Source organism: Vigna angularis, chromosome 1 (assembly GCF_016808095.1).
Source record: "Vigna angularis cultivar LongXiaoDou No.4 chromosome 1, ASM1680809v1, whole genome shotgun sequence".
NCBI lineage: Eukaryota > Viridiplantae > Streptophyta > Magnoliopsida > Fabales > Fabaceae > Vigna > Vigna angularis.
Window position 1 is genome coordinate 3,880,478 of NC_068970.1, and position 16,688 is coordinate 3,897,165.

Here is a 16,688-nt window from a genome sequence, read left to right on the forward strand (position 1 = left end):
ATCTCTTCTTTAGAGAAAGTTCAAAAATTAAAAGTAGGGTAGCAACTCCATTTCTTAGGCTTTCTTAAATAAAGTTTATAGTTTGTATAATATTTTGTAAAATAAATATTTATGAAAAACAAACATTATTTAGTATATTAATAAAACTTTAGTGGAAGTTAAAATAAATTTGTCCACTTTATATTTTTCTTATCTCTTGTCTAACTTTTTCATAAGCTAAAGTGAATAAGTTAATCATAATTTAGTTTGAATGAAATTTGATTAATTTTACATCTTTTTTTTATTTCTCTACAAACACTTATGGGTAAATTTAGTTAAATTAAGTCTTTTATGTGTAAACAGGGAAACTATAAAAAGAACTTTTATGAATAAATTTATGTAATATACTTCAACTTCTAAAAACTAATTTTATTTTATTTTCATACTTTTTTTTTACTGTTTTAAGTTTAAAGATTATCTCACGGCTCGTTGAATTCAAATTTCTTGAGTTATATATATCCACTCGAACAACTCTGCAGCTTTTGTTTGATGTAAGAAGAAATTTTCCTAACAAAATGGCACCCAAAGAAGAAAGATCAATGAAAAATGCCATAAAAGTGGATAATTTTCTGGCTGAGGAACCATGAGTTCGTAACATAAATACAAAAAATCGATACCTATGTTTAGTTACACACACACCCTTGTATTGTAGCTAATCATAATCACGGGGTCCATGAGCAAATGATTGAGATTCCTGCTGCTGCACCAGCACTGCAAGCTTCCAACAAGCACAAATGTTACAGTAATAATGCACAACCAGTGTTCGATATAATGCTCACAACTGCCACTGAAGATGAACAGGTTGAAACTTGAAATGTAATTAATTGTATTATTCAGCCAATTAGCTGTTGGAAAGAGACAAAGAAATTTGTAACAAAAGGGATATAGTGAAAAGGTTGTTAAGAAATTAAAAACCGTTTGATAAGGACCTCCAGCGGTGTCTGCCATCTTAAGATACTTCTATTTAGGCCAATGTACCTACCAGAAAAAGGGTTAATTTTGAGTTCAAACCTCAATTGCAAAAGGGGATAGAATTTTAGCACGTGTGTTCAAGAGCCAAATTACAAAAAGACAACGGATTTCAAAGATGAAAGCGGCATTCCTAGCTATTTCCTTAATCACAACTGCATTAACAAATGACACCTTCTGTGATGTGAAGTGGCAACAAACTTGGAAAGGTTTTGTTATATATATATAAAGTATTCCTTCAAAGGGAATATCACCTATTACTTATATACTCAATCCCCTACCACCCTTTTTTGCCTTTCTCTGACTTTTACATTTCCTTCTATTTTTCATAATCAAGATCAACTGCCACAAAGAAACGTACATATAACACAAGCTAGCACCCTCCTCCATTAATGGTGGAACCAAGCTGAAAGCCAAGGTGTCTTCCTCACACCTTTTTTTCTCTGTTTCTGCATGTTTATGAGTCATTCATTAAACACAGCTTATTCATCATCATCTTTCATAAAGAGAGCTATTCAGTTCTTGCATTAAACTGATTTATCTGCAGATTCTTTATAGATGATGACATGTAGGAGATTTAGTTGTCAAGGGTTGGAAAAAGTTTCCTTCTGATTCATGGGCTATTAAGGCTTTAAGACTGCAATATCACTGTGAAGTCTGAAGGGTGAAGGTGAAGTCCTTTTTGGAAGGTATTTGGTTAATACTTTAGCTTTTTGCAAGAACTGATTTGAACACTGCATCCCTCTTAAACACTGAAAGCTGCAGGCTCACATGATCTACATATCTATACATATCTGTGTTATTTGAATTTTAAGCTAAAAAATAGTAGTTTTTGACCATGGAAACAATCCAAAGGAAAACTCGTCAAAAGGGGTCATTAAAAGGGAACCTTTTGAAAGGCTACAAAATAGATAGGTAGGTAATCTATACTGAAATTGGTTTAGTAGTGACAAATTATGCATGAATCCATTTAGTGTACTATTGTGCATGGTTGATGATGGTCCTCCAGTGTCAAAACAGGACAAACATGTGATTCTGTAAAGATGTTGTTTGCATTCCCCTTATGCAGTATGTGGTACTAAAATCTAGTATGAGGTGGCTCTAAAATCTAGCTGCTGCAGCTGCTCTGCTACTCATTTTTCTCTCACTTTCATGGACTGTCACATGTAGACACTGCACAAATAGCTCCTACACGTTTCACGGGTTCTCCTTTTCACTATACGTTTTTGTCTGATGTGAAAATTTTATAACACTATCTTTGACAAACATTCAGGTTCAACCCATCTGAGGGATCACTTTCTGCAACAAAAATAGTCAAACTTGGTGCACAAATTGCTGGGCCATTGTGAGATTCATGTCATCTCATACATAACTCACATGCATCTTAAATAAGAGTCTTCAAGTTCTGAGTTCTTTTGAATTGCAATTCTTTTAGTTAATGGCCCTTTTATGAAAAAAAACGCTTTTTTGTGTGCTTTTTGAGCCTTAAGGAATTGAAGTCTTGGCTTATTCACGAAACGCACTTTGTTTTGTGTCTTTTCACGCAAATTAAATATTGAGATTCCGTAGCTCACTTTTTTCTTTTAAAAGTAATAATCATACTTAAACAACACGCACCAGAAACACTAACAGGTCCAAAAGAATAAGTATATTACAGTTTAAAAATAAATAAATTTTAACTTACACACTTATAGTAGTTAATAAATCATATAATGACCCGTCCTTTTGTGAGTGGATTTTCTTTATAAAAAAAGTGGTTTACATTGTCTTATGTATCTGTCTTTATGGACCATGAAACAAAGTTTTGGTTTTGGGATGCACATTTACTGTCCTCCATTAATTCTCACATTCTTTTTTCCATCTTCAATAAAATAATTATATAGGTGTTACATAAAAAAGATAAATGGATAACATAATTATTTTATTAAATTTATTGTGATGACCTTAGCTTTAATCTGTGGTCCTTTGGCCCTTGAATTGAAGATAAGGAAAAGAATAGGACAGAAGGGAGAGTCTAATAAATTTGGTTTTGACAGTTTTAAGACATAGGGATCCATATCCTAAAAAGAACACTTCTACCCTTACAAAGACGATCTGTCTCCTTCACGCCCTGTTAATCACACAATAGCATTGAGTTAGAGAGATACTTTAAATATCTTTCTTTATTTTAATCATTTTACTATATTTTGTGTGTAACGTTATCTTTAACTTCTGTTTCATTTCATTTCATATTGCATTTCAGATCATGATCATGATGATAATGATATATTTAGATCTCTTATTTATAATGCAGAAAACATGTTTTTTTATTATTTTTCTCAGCGAATCCTATGATCAATCATGATGTTTTTCTTTTTCTGAAAAAAAAAATGTGTTTCTCTCTCTAGTATTATCATATAACAAGTCCCAAAAATCATATACTCATTTTTTTGTATGACTGTAAAGTACGTTGAACCTTTGTTGCACCTACTTCCCTCTGCTAGCTGTTGTCTTACATATATATAGTTACATACAAGACACATAAAGAAACAAAATTTCTGACTTTCCCCAGTTTATGTTACAAAATATAAAATTCTTAAAATATTATTGACATGAAGGATATATAATATCATATTGTTATCCAAATTGGGGAAAGTTCGTGCTGATTAAAAATACGAAAGTATCATATAGAATTATGTAAGATTGTTGGGAAATATTCGTTCTTTTTATAAATTACAGCTGCGAGAACTGCAATAAAAAAAATACAACTGCAACTCATTTATCTTCATAATCCACCATTTAAGAATTTATATATGCTTTTCAAACTGCGATTATATTTCTCCTTATCATAACCCATGATCCATAGTTAAACTTTATAGTTACTCCTGTAAAAAATGGGCCTTCATTTGAAGCATGTTCTTTTTAAAGTTAAAAGAAGTAACTTTTGTTATGTCAATTTAACAGTACAGGGAAAACTTCCAGAGTTTAATTTTGTTGTCAACGGTTCGTTCGGTTTGAAGGTGTTGTTTGTTCGTCTATGGCGACCCTGTTCTGTCACGAGTTGGCACACACTCCTTCTTTCACACACACGGACACGCTTGTCGCGTAACCTTTTTTTTTCCTTTTCTGTCTTTCTTCTGCATGGCACTGCCACCGTCACCGTTTCACACGAACAAAGCCTCTCTCCGCAACATTCCTGCTTTTCTTCTCTTTTGTCACTCTTTCATCTTTTTATCATCTCTCATCAGACAGACCCTTTTCAGTGATGAAGCAAAAGACGCCGTCTTCACCAATCACTACAAGAACTGCGTTGAAGAAGCACGGTGACAACAACAAGTCCCTGCAGAGTCCACCGCAGCCACGCCTCAGAGCTTCTTCCAAGGCTCCAAAGTCACCACCAGAGACATCAACCAGAGCCAAGTCAGTGCCCCTGGACTTGAAGGACGTTTCGAGGGCCAAGAGGGGTGCTGCTGTGGGGTCTCGAAAGGGTAGGGAAGCTGAGGAGGCTGAGGTTGTTGTTGTTGCTCGGCCACGGCGAAGGCTTGGGGATTTCGGTTTGAGGAAGAGTGGAGATGATGACCCTGATGGGAAGAAGAGGAAGGAGTTGCAGGAGAAGCTCGAGGTGAGTGAAAATTTGATCAAGAGTTTGCAATCTGAGGTGCTGGCGTTGAAGGAGGAATTGGATAGAGTTAAGAGCTTGAATGTGGAGCTTGAGTCCCAGAACACAAAGCTCACTCGGAACCTTGCTGAAGCTAAGCAAGCAACTGTTGGGATTGGCAACAGTGGAAAGGTGAGAATTTGTTATGTTTTACCTCGAAAAATATGAACTTTGAAGAGAAGCTATTAGATTTTTTTCTGCCACTCTTGATGGTGAATCGAGACCATGGTCATGAACAGGTTTAGGACCATATAATAATTTCTCAATATTTGAATTTCCTTCTGAAGTTCTAAGTATTGTAATTTTCATATTCGGTCTTAATTCCAAGTGTGGTTAATTCGTTTATTGCAGTCATCAATCACTGTTTGATTGGATTTTTCATGTTGTTGATAGTTGTTTACTCTTAAATTATACTGGTACAAATTTAAGATCATGTGTTTGTTTTGTTCATAAAAATTTATGTTTCCCACATCTTGGAACTGAATCTGTTTTTCTTTTCTTGGATGAAGAAGGAGTCAGTAATAGGAGAACACCAGAGTCCCAAGTTTAAAGACATACAGAAACTCATTGCTGACAAATTGGAACTGTCTAGAGTGAAAAAGGAAGGTAATCCTGAAGTTAATTTTGCCAAAGCATCAATTCTTTCACCAACCAGAAGTTTTTCCATTCATGAAACTAAAAGTATAGGAAGAAAATCTCCACCCAATATATGCCTGCAGCCACCTCCACCACTACCACCACCAATTATAGGAAGAAATTCTGCACACAGCACATGCCTGCAACCCCCTCCGCCTCCTCCACCACCTCCAATTCCATCTCGGCCTTCAGCAAGATTATCTGACACCAAAAAGGGTGCTGCAATTGTTGAACTATTTCACTCGTTAAAGAGTAAAGATGGGAAGATAGACTCAAAAGGACCTGTGAATCATCAGAGACCAGTAGTTATTAGTGCACACAGTAGCATTGTGGGAGAAATTCAAAACCGTTCAGCTCATCTGTTAGCCGTAAGCTTTGCATTCAATGTGTTTCTAACTTTGAGATGTGTACTACTATTTAATGAGACTAATAAATGACCATCTTTTCCAGATAAGGACAGATATTGAAACAAAAGGAGAGTTCGTTAATGACCTCATAAAGAAAGTAGTAGATGCAGCATTCACGGATATTGAAGAGGTCTTAAAGTTTGTTAATTGGCTTGATGGAAAACTATCATCATTGGTAAGTTTCTAGCGAAACTGTTTATCTGGCAGATAATGATTACTGCTTGAGCAGCCAATTGGTTTAGCTATTTATCATGTAAGATATATTTGTAATTTCTTAGTATCTTTTTTTTCTGTACTTTGATATTCTTTACACTTTTATTTGTCGTTTTCAATTTGCAAGTTTTAAATAAGTAAGAAAATGATAATTAATGACAGATAAGTAGAAATATTTATTTTCTCTAAAAGTGACATGTAACAAGAAATGGAGGCAATACTTTTATATGGACTCTGAAAGATAACTTCATTGATTTAGCATTTAATGTCATCATCCTTTCCTGTTCCCAAGACAAAAAAATGGTATATTCTATTTGTACATTCTTGTTCATCGAGTTTTACTGCTGCATATAGTTTAACCTTCATGAATGATCTAAGCCCTACAAGGAAAGGTGGTTATGCAGAAATGCATGAGTTAAGGTATTGAATATTAATGTTTAGTTTAATAATGTACATCTAATGAAGTTTCATCAGAAAATGAGACTGTACTACAAGGTTCTTAAAAGTATGCCAGTGTCACGTAATGTTGTAATCAGGTACAACATAAATTATAATTGGTTTCTTTCTTAAAACAAAGGACTGTATCTTTCATTCTGCAGGCTGATGAACGTGCTGTCTTGAAGCATTTTAAGTGGCCTGAGAAGAGAGCTGATGCATTGAGAGAGGCTGCAATTGAGTATCATGAACTCAAAATGCTAGAACAGGAAATCTCCTCCTACAAGGATGACCCTGATATTCCATGTGGAGCTGCCTTAAAAAAGATGGCCAGCCTATTAGACAAGTTAGATATATTGTTCCTGTTTATTAATCACTGATATGACATTTACAGGTCAAGGATGCTAACTCTGTCTCTCTTTACATCTCGTTGTAACAGGTCTGAGAGGAGAATACAGAGGCTAATAAAGCTAAGGAGTTCAGTCATACATTCATATCAAGTGTACAACATTCCAACTGCATGGATGCTTGATTCTGGAATAATGAGCAATGTATGGTTTTTTTATGCTATATCTTTGAAATGAGAACATTGAATGAACGTATACCCCTGAAGGGAGATCAATGTTCAACGTTCATACAAGGATGTCCCTGTGATTAAAACTTTCTGCGTTAAAACTCATGAGTTGTTTTTCTTTCAGTCATGTCTAACAAATTCAATGAAGTATGCATGATTTAAAAGATGTGACTGTCTAATTTGTTTGTAGAGGCATATTATATGACTTCCTCTTTAGAAATAGAAAATTCATTCTTATTCAAAATATTATTAATGATCACCGACAACTACTGGAGATGGCCGTACATTTCCAATCATCACAATCCATGTGTTTCTTATCATAAGTCATTTGCATTTATATAAGAGCATGATTGCTTCTCATGCTTTTCAATGTCTTGTCTTAGGGCCTGTTTGGAGGATACTTCTTCATAAACACTTCTAGCTGAGAAAAAAATAAGAAAGAGAAATGAAATTAGTTTCTCCATAGACTAAAACTACTTTGAACATGAATTAAAAGCAGGATTTATGAGAAGCTAATAGAATCTTATACAGATTCTAATTTCATTTTTTTTGGGTTATTTTTCTCTCATAGAAGTGTTTAGGAGAAACTTTCAAACAAACCCTTAGAAGATTTGTTGTCTTCTGTCGTTGTCTTTGCACATGCTAAATTTGCATTGTAAAACTTGTCTTAATGAATAATATATCATCTATATGCAGATAAAGCAGGCTTCCATGACCCTTGTCAAGATGTACATGAAAAGAGTGACAATCGAGCTTGAATCCGTTCGCAATTCCGACAGAGAATCTATTCAAGATTCTCTTCTGCTTCAGGGTGTGCATTTTGCATACAGAGCCCATCAGGTAAACTGTTAGCATCTGTCTGCAGATTTTTTGTCATCACTTCTGATTTTCATGTGTAACTAGTAAGTGTTCAGAAATTTGTGACTAAAGCACATCATAAGTTGAACCCCTAAACATGTTTGTTTACATGTCATCAAAAGGCCACTCTCACTGAGTGAAATATTATTTATCTTTCACAGCATGTTCTTCATTTTATTACATAGACAGACCACATGCACCAATTTCATCATATACGAAGCTGTCACACTGATTTTAGCATGTTTTTGTAGTTTGCTGGAGGATTGGACTCAGAAACAATGTGTTGTTTTGAAGAGATACGGCAACGTGTACCAGGACACCTAGCAGGGTCTCGAGAACTTTTGGCTGGCATACCATTATCATGGTAAACCATTGTTACTTTATGCTACAAAAGATGGGTATTCAACATTCATTATTCTTTTTCTCATCTCCAATGTCAATGCTTGTTAGACATGAAGAGATTCTGAAGAAAGAAAACTCCATAGTAAGGTCAAATGGCTAATAATCTGTGAGCTCCCAACATGTCATAACCTAGGAATAGGGTCTTCACTGTTATGTGCATGTAACAAAGACCGTGAAGAAGAAGAAACTTTGGCTTTTGAAGGTGCATGTGATCAATGTTTATAGAGTTACTTCAAAAGTATAACAGTCATGTTCAATCTGTAGAGCTTGGGAAAAACACTTCTGAAGCTATTTCTACCTCATTATATAATCATTTACGTTCTTTTCGTTCAAGAATGAAAATTTAATTGGAAAAGATTTTACCTTGTTTTGTGCCTGTAAAAATCATTCTTATAAAGAGTAAAAGTAATGATGAAAAGTTCGAGGATATTTTTCATCATCAAAATAAATTCCATAGTTAAAAACAAGTATATAACACTAATAAATGGACATTATTTATATTAACAGAAAAATAATTAAGAATGACAAATCGGGTGGAAGGAGACTGACTTACCGGAAAATGGGTTGGAGAATAAATGGCTATTTCACTCTGCACCTCCAACCTTTTATCTTACATCTTCGGTTTCCATAAATATCCTCTAATTAATTGAGGTTGTTATATATTAAAATTTATTTATTGAAAAATTTTGTGTGTTAAATGAAGCATTTTTCAACCTTAAATATATTGTTTAGAAAACCTGCACCCTGTTTACTTCTGTTGAGTGTTTGCATATCATGCACTTCATCTTCTTTAGTTTTCTCCTTTTTCAGTTTTGAGAGATTGTTAAAATATTTTATTTATAAATATTTAATTAGATAATTTATAATATTAAAAAATAATTTATATGATTTTATTAAATTTAATAAATAAAATTATGAAAAAATAAAAATAAAATTATAAAGATAAATGTATCAAATATAAAAATCTGAAAAAGGAAATTTTGAAAGTCGATGTCCGATTCATCATGTTGATAGTCGGTACATATTTTTTTTAAATTTATTTATCGAAACTTGAAATGTTATATATACATATTTAAAAAAAAATATTCCGATGTGCTTATAAATTTTTTTTAATGTGTTATATTATTTTATAATATAAAAGTTCATTATGTTACTTTAGAATATTTAATTATATTATTTATAAATATTTAACGAGATAACTTTAAAATTTGTTATATTATTTTAAAGGTTTAATTATATTATTTATAATGTAAAAGTTTGTTTTTTTTATTTTTTATTATATTATTTTAAAATTTAAATTTTTTTATTTTGAATGTAAAAGTTTATTAGATTAATTTAAAAATTTTAATTATATTATTTATAAATGTTTAAATAGATATTTTGTATACAATAATTTATATGAATATTTTAAATTTATTTAAAATTCATATAAAAAATTATAAAAGTTATTAGGTAGTTTTAAGTATTATTATTTTTTTGGTGTTTTAATTTTTAAGTTTATTAGATTATTTTTTTGATTTTATAATTTAATTATAAATATTTAATTTATTCTATTAATTTTTAATTTTAGTAAAATTTTGTTATTAAAGTTTGGAAGTAGGGTGGAAGGACTAGAGGTGCATGATGAAACACCCATAATAAATTCGTAATGAGTGGACTGGCCCGTATTTTTTATTTTTCCATTGTTTTACTATTTAAGATTGTTTCATCCTATATCTCTAAAATTGCACCTCTAAAAATTTTACTTTTGATCTTATCATTATCCTACACCTTTAATTTTAAAAAAAAATTATTTTTAATTTTAATATATATTTTTATTTTATTTTCTTTTTCTTATTAAAAAGACTCTATACCACCTTAATAATAATTAAATTTAAAATTCTAATATTATTTAATATAATTTTATATTTTAATAATTATTAAAATATAATTTATATTATAATAATAGTTATATTAAAAATATAAAAATAAAAATAATAACAAAAATATAAAATTATATTAAATAAAATATTTAATATATTCAAATACATTAAATTATATTAATTTATTAAATTAAATTAAATAATTATTAAAATTTAAATATTAAACAAAATTTTAAAACAATTATTTATCAAATAACAAATAAAATTATATTAAATAAAATATTCAAATATACTAAATTATATTAAAATATTAAATTAAATTAAATAATTATTAAAATTTATATAAAATAAAATTTTAAAACCATTCTCGGATATTGATATCCGATTCATAACTTATAATTATCTATATCTGATTAATAAATTTTTCAAAATTTTGTTTTTTTTAAATTTTAATAATTATTAAATTTAATTTAATATTTTAATATAATTTAATATATTAAATATAATTTTAAGTATTATTTTTATTTTCATTTTTATTTTTATTTTAGTTATTATTTTTCAATTTTCTTAATAGAACTATTTTAAAAATATAAATTATATTTTATTAATTATTAAAATATAAAAATATAATAATTAATATTATAATTTTTATTTAAGTTTAATATTTGTTAAATTTTAAATAAAAAGCAAAAGTATTAACATATTTTATAGATTTTAATATATAAATAAGTTTTTTAAAATTTTTATTTTTATTTAAAATTTAATAATTATTTAATTTATTTTAATATTTTATTATAATTTAATATATTTGAATATATTAAATCAAATTTATTATTATTATTATTTATTATTATTATTATTATTATTATTATGTTTTTAATATAACTATTATTATAATATAAATTATATTTTAATAATTATTAGGGTTAAATATGTTTTTAGTCCCTAAATTATTGGTCATTTCTGGTTTTCGTCCTCTTCCAAAGTAAGGTACACTTTAGTCCTCATACTTTTCGAAACTTTGGTTTTAGTCCTCCAAAACTAACACCGTGAAAATAATGTTGACGTGGCTAACGGTAGACTGAGACAGTTTTTTTTTTATTCAGAGTTTATCAGCTTTTCTGTTGAGAATGCAATTCATATCTATCCAAAATTCTTCCAACTTTGTTTCTCAAGGTTCCAACTCAGCAGCAACTTCTCAAGGACCAGAAGAAGAACCATGCCGTGAGACAATACCTTCAGGTTTAGGTATTCTTGTATCCAATCAGGAAAGAGGAACAGGAAATGATAGTGTGCTTCAAGTTGACGTGGTCACAATATCTTCCAACATTTTGTCTGGAAACAATGCTAATGCCAATGATCATGACGCCAGAAGGAACGGTAGAAGATTATTTTGGGATGCTTTTTCCCGGCGTAGTTCTAGAAGGCTTGGTGATTCTCCAACCATTGTCTTCTCTACCGTCACCACCGTTCCCGCCGCCGGGAACCAGAATGGATCCACCGACGCACCTGCACCGCCGCGGTTCCCGAAGCTCAGCCACACCGGCGCGTCCTTGTGGCTTTCTCTGGTGGTTGTTTTCTTCAGAACCGGAGTCTCGGGCAGCAGCGGGAGCGTTGTAGGCGGTGGTGGTGGAGGAGGCGCGATTCTGCTCCGAGTGCAGCGCTTGGTGTTGGAGTTGGAGTTGGTGTTACCTTTTGCGCGCTTTCGCTTAGATGCGACGGATCTGGAGAAGACGTCGGCAGTGGTTTCGGAGGAAGAAGCGTCGGAAAGAGCAGCGGCGGGAAGGGGTTTGGGGGCAAGGTTGAAATGGCTGATGAAGGCAATGATGTTGAACAGTAAGGGTCATCGTAACATAATCCGAGGGAGAGAGAAAGGAAGAAAAGCTGAAAAATAAAGAACTCTGTCAGTCTACCGTTAGACACGTCAGCATTATTTTCACGGTGTTAGTTTTGGAGGACTAAAACCAAAGTTTAGGATTAAAGTGTACCTTACTTTGGAAGAGGGACGTAAACCAGAAATGGCCAATAGTTTAGGGACTAAAAACATATTTAACCCTAATTATTAAAATATAAAATTATTTTAAATAATATTTAAATTTTAAATTAAATTAAATTAAATTATTATTAAGACAGTGAAGATTCTTTTTAATAAGAAAGAAAAAAAAATGGAAAAATATTTATTAAAGTTAAAAATAAAGTTTTAAAAAAGTTGGAGGTGTAGGATGAGATATCAAAAAGTTAAAAGTGAAATTTTTGAAGGTGCAGGATAAAATCTTGAATGGATAGATGAAACACTCATTATTTAAATGACATATCAGGCCTATTTTGACATTTTTTTTAGGGTGTTTCATCTGTTTCTCCAATCCTTTAATCCTATACTTTTAATTTTTATAAATATCCATTAATTAATAAAGATGATTATACATTAAAATTGATTCATTGAAAATTATCTTTTATTAAAGAAAGTCTTTTTCAGCATTAAATATATTGTTTAAAAGATCTGCATAGTGTTTGCACCCTTAGTTGAATATTAAGATGTTGAAGGTAGCTTGGCATCTTGGAGAGACAGCTTAGACCTTAGACGTGGAGGTTAGAGAAAACTGGAAATGGTAACAGCTTGTCCGCTGTTTCTCTAAAAATTCTTCTTACAGTTGCGTGATTTTAAATTATTAGATTTGTATAAGTTACGAATGTAGTCGAAGAAGAATAAAACATTTAAAACTTCAGGAAGCAAATGAAATACGATGCAAAGAAACGTAAAAGTTGAATTTGCCCTATGCAGATAATCAAATGAAATGTAATGCAGAAAATAAAAACTGAAATTGTTAAAAATCTTTGACCAGTTTTTTTTTAGTTTTTACAAAATTTAAAATAACTAAGGGTGAAATAGTAATTTTGTTAAAGTTTATTGGAGGTTCATGATGAGAGGATTGGAGACGCATGATGAAACACCCTTTTTTTTTATACTGTTTGTTATTAAATGGATTAATTCAAACTTTCACATTTTCTGAAACTTTCTTATTTTATAAAGAATTTTTTAGGATTAAATATGTTTTTTTTTCTTAAAGTGAATTTGTTTTTAAGTCTTTTTTAAACAATTTTTTTTTATCTGAATTAAAATTTGTTAAAGAATTTTTTTAAATATTTTAACGAATTTTAAAATATGATAAAAGATTTTTTATCAGAATTTTAAAATTCAAGAAAGAAGATTAGTCAAATTTTAAAATTGGTTGAAAGAAAATTTCTTTAATAAATTTGAAATTTGAGTATAAAAAATAAAATGTAGGGTTTTTAAATTGTAGATAATAATTTTAGAATTAAAAAAAATTGGAAATATAAAATGAAATGATTGAAAGTGCATGTTGAAACACCCTTAAATGCATTGATCAAAATTTTTTCTGCAGTCTTGTGTTTCTCTTGTCAGCAAGTTTATCTCAAAGGATATATGTACATAATTTTTTTTTCTTAAATTACAATTCACCAAGTATATATTTTTATTACTATTTAATAAGCGATTAAATATCCAATGTGTATAAATAAATTCAATTCTGAAACACTGTTAATAAAAGATGATCACTTAATAATTCAGTATAAGTTACTAAAAATTTAAAAGTGATTACTATACAAATATTTATTTGAATAATGTGAAAATATAATTATTTTTTATTTTATTTAAATATTTTATTAATTAATAATATTAAATATAAACCGTTGAAATAAAATCAAAGTATATTAACGAAAAGAGATATTTTAACTGACTGGAATAGATTTTCAAATTAACTTTAAAATAATTAAATCTGAACTTTTTATATGTAATATACCTCCGTAAAGGAGGGAAGTTATTTGATAAGAGTTTGAAAAATTTATATAAACAAGTAAAAACAATTCAGCGAATGTTTAAAAAAATTATTAAAATATGAAATGATTTTTTATTATTAAAATTGAAATTATTAACAAATTATGAAATAAATTTTATAACAAATAATTTATAAATTTCTTACTATTTTAATATTTTTTATGAAAGTAATTACTTAATTCAAAAAAGAAAATAGTTATTAAAAATGTAAAATAAAAACAATATTTTTATCATGAATAATTGTTTGAATGTTAAAAATTAAATATTATTTGAATTTGAAAAGTGATTATTAATATGATAAATTTAAAAAAAATTGTATAAAAAATAAATTCTCTTAATGGTATAGATAATAACGAAGTCGTCTAAGATCCATCTGTCACAACGCATCGTCTATGACCACGTGTTCTTTAAAATGGTGACGCGTCATTAAAAAGCCAAACACGTGTCGCCACTCTGTTTGCATCTGCACCACAGGATGATGGGAAGTTAATCCAACGGCCGAGATCAAAGAAATTCGTGCGCGGAACGAAAGAAAACCGTGGAAAACCAAAACGGTCACGTGTCCGCCAGAGGCTAAACGAAAATGCGAGCCACGTCAAAAAGGCCCAATAAGAGACAGCCACATTAGCTGAAAAAATTCAAAAAGAAAAATCGTGTTTGTAGATTAAGAAAGGAACATTCATAGAAGATTATCGAAGCATCTTAGGAAAGATTAGAAAGGAAGAAAAGGAGAACTTTGCGTCGTTCGTTGCCATCGTCACGCATGGAGATTTCTGGCACCGTTTTCCGTCATGTCAGCTACGTCTCCGGCGCTGGGACTCACACGCGTTCCCGTGGCGTGGCTCCTCGTGTTGCGGTGAGAATGGGAACGGGTTCTGACTTCTGTGACGAGGGGCATCTGCAGTATTACCAGAACACCAAAAAGGTTCTCTCTCCCAAGAAAACGTTGAAACTGCTGAAGGATTTCTCCAAATTAGGGTTCGCCTCGGATCCTCAGAAGCTTTCCATGTTCTATGATCTTCAACAAAACCTCACCTCGGTACAATTTTTTCCCTTTTTTATCTTGTTACTGTTCAGAATTATGATTGTATATTATCCCTTGCTTGATAATCATAATATTAATAATAATAACATGTTTTATTATAATTTGATTTATATGTGATTAGTATTTACAAATTTGGCCTCGCTCTGTTTTTTTTTATTTCTTCTTTTCTAATTGTGAAATTATAGATGTCAGATCAGGGAATTTATTAAATATCGGATGTTAAGTTCATGAATGAAATAATCCCAGAATCTATATTTGCGAATAAAAAATAAGGAGATCAAAGTTTTTAATGTATATTTGCGTATGAAATAGGTTTATTAATTTTTATAATAAGTATATTAACAGTAATAGAAACAACAATGTGCATAAATCTAATAATGATGATGATGGTAGATGAAGTTTTTTACCCAAGAAAATATTATTGAAACGGTGTTGTTTGACTGCGTGCAGGATGCTGGCGACGTGTTACTTAGAGAGTTGGAAGCTGCAAGAGCAAAGGAGAAGGAAACGAAGAAAAAGAGGAAACAGGAGAAGAAGGCTAAACTCAAGGCCTCCAAAAAGAAGTGTGAATCTTCATCTTCATCGTCTGAATCAAGTGACAGTGATTGTGGTTGTGATCAAGTGGTTGACATGAACAGCTTTAGATCTGGTGTTGGTGTTAGTGTTGTTGCCCCTGCTGCACCTGTGGATGAATCCCCAATAACCAAGATCACCCCCATTGTTGAGGACGGGAATTCACGTCGTGATGCCATGGATTTGTGCTCTAACAACGATGTCTCTGTTAGCAGTGTTAGAGATGGTGGTATTAAGAGAGAGAGTGGTGTAGTTACCACCAGTTCTGAGAAGAGGATTGAGGTCTGCATGGGTGGGAAGTGCAAAAGATCAGGGGCTGCTGCATTGTTGCAAGAGTTTGAAAAAGTGGTGGGTGTTGAAGGTGGTGCTGTTGTTGCATGCAAGTGCATGGGCAAGTGCAAAACTGCTCCTAATGTGAGAGTTCAGAATTCCGTTGATCATAGCCTTGCTCGGGGACTTGATGATTCTGTTAAGTTTCCAGCTAACCCTCTGTTCATTGGAGTTGGCTTGGAGGATGTGGATGCCATTGTGGCTAGATTTTTAGGGGAGAATCCCACAGATATAGGAATGGCAGGTGCAATTACGGCTGCTTGATGTGGCTATGGTAACCACTTGTGTGCTATTTGTAAATGTATATATACTAGTTTCTCATCGGATACTTACATTATAATTTTGTTAGTTTTAATAAATAAATATATTTAATTTTATTTAGATAAATATAGAATTGCAGATATGATAAGCATCATCATTAATAAACATTAAATGCTTATTCAAATCATTATTGTTCATGTAAATTAATGTAGATTTAAAAAATGTTGGATTACCTCGAGACTTTGAATGCTTTTATTATAAATGAATACATGGACATCTGAACATTGATTAACGTTGTCTGTCTGAAATTAATCCACTAATCAACTCGATTTAATTTTGATAAACATGTTATAATTAAAAAAAATTGAGATAAGAAGTGTAGTTTAAATGTATTGCAAAATGTTGAATGTACTCTTTTTTAAAGAGATTCGAAGATTTTTTTTGTACATAACATTTTTAGTGGTATTGACATTATTAACAATGGTTTTTTCGAATTATCTATGTATATAAACTAGTTGCTATATTCCTTTCCTTGCTTACTTGGAATGCCTTTCCGTAGTTTAACTCTCTACAATAATTTGGCGGCAATTA

At 30.9% G+C, this 16,688-nt stretch overlaps 2 protein-coding genes across 5 annotated transcripts; both read left to right on the forward strand.

The window, feature by feature from the left end:
• Positions 1-1,281: 1,281 nt before the first annotated feature.
• On the forward strand, positions 1,282-8,503 carry LOC108323771 (protein CHUP1, chloroplastic). Of its 4 annotated transcripts, XM_052871783.1 has the most exons (9): positions 1,282-1,426; positions 1,556-1,697; positions 4,251-4,777; positions 5,155-5,649; positions 5,732-5,863; positions 6,501-6,682; positions 6,776-6,887; positions 7,607-7,750; positions 8,020-8,503. In XM_052871783.1, the coding sequence occupies exons 3-9, from the start codon at positions 4,253-4,255 to the stop codon at positions 8,134-8,136; spliced, it is 1,707 nt and encodes a 568-aa protein (XP_052727743.1). In that variant the 5' UTR covers positions 1,282-1,426; positions 1,556-1,697; positions 4,251-4,252; the 3' UTR covers positions 8,137-8,503. The 4 variants fall into 4 exon arrangements, with proteins under 4 accessions (XP_052727743.1, XP_017411993.1, XP_017411991.1 ...); XM_017556504.2 differs by lacking the exons at positions 1,282-1,426; positions 1,556-1,697 and having other exon boundaries at positions 3,952-4,777; positions 8,020-8,132; positions 8,219-8,503; XM_017556502.2 differs by lacking the exons at positions 1,282-1,426; positions 1,556-1,697 and having other exon boundaries at positions 3,952-4,777.
• Positions 8,504-14,457: 5,954 nt separating this feature from the next.
• Positions 14,458-16,223, forward strand: LOC108332316 (diacylglycerol O-acyltransferase 3). The gene is made up of 2 exons (XM_017567511.2): positions 14,458-14,927; positions 15,384-16,223. The coding sequence occupies exons 1-2, from the start codon at positions 14,652-14,654 to the stop codon at positions 16,098-16,100; spliced, it is 993 nt and encodes a 330-aa protein (XP_017423000.1). The 5' UTR covers positions 14,458-14,651; the 3' UTR covers positions 16,101-16,223.
• The last annotated feature ends 465 nt before the right edge of the window (positions 16,224-16,688 follow it).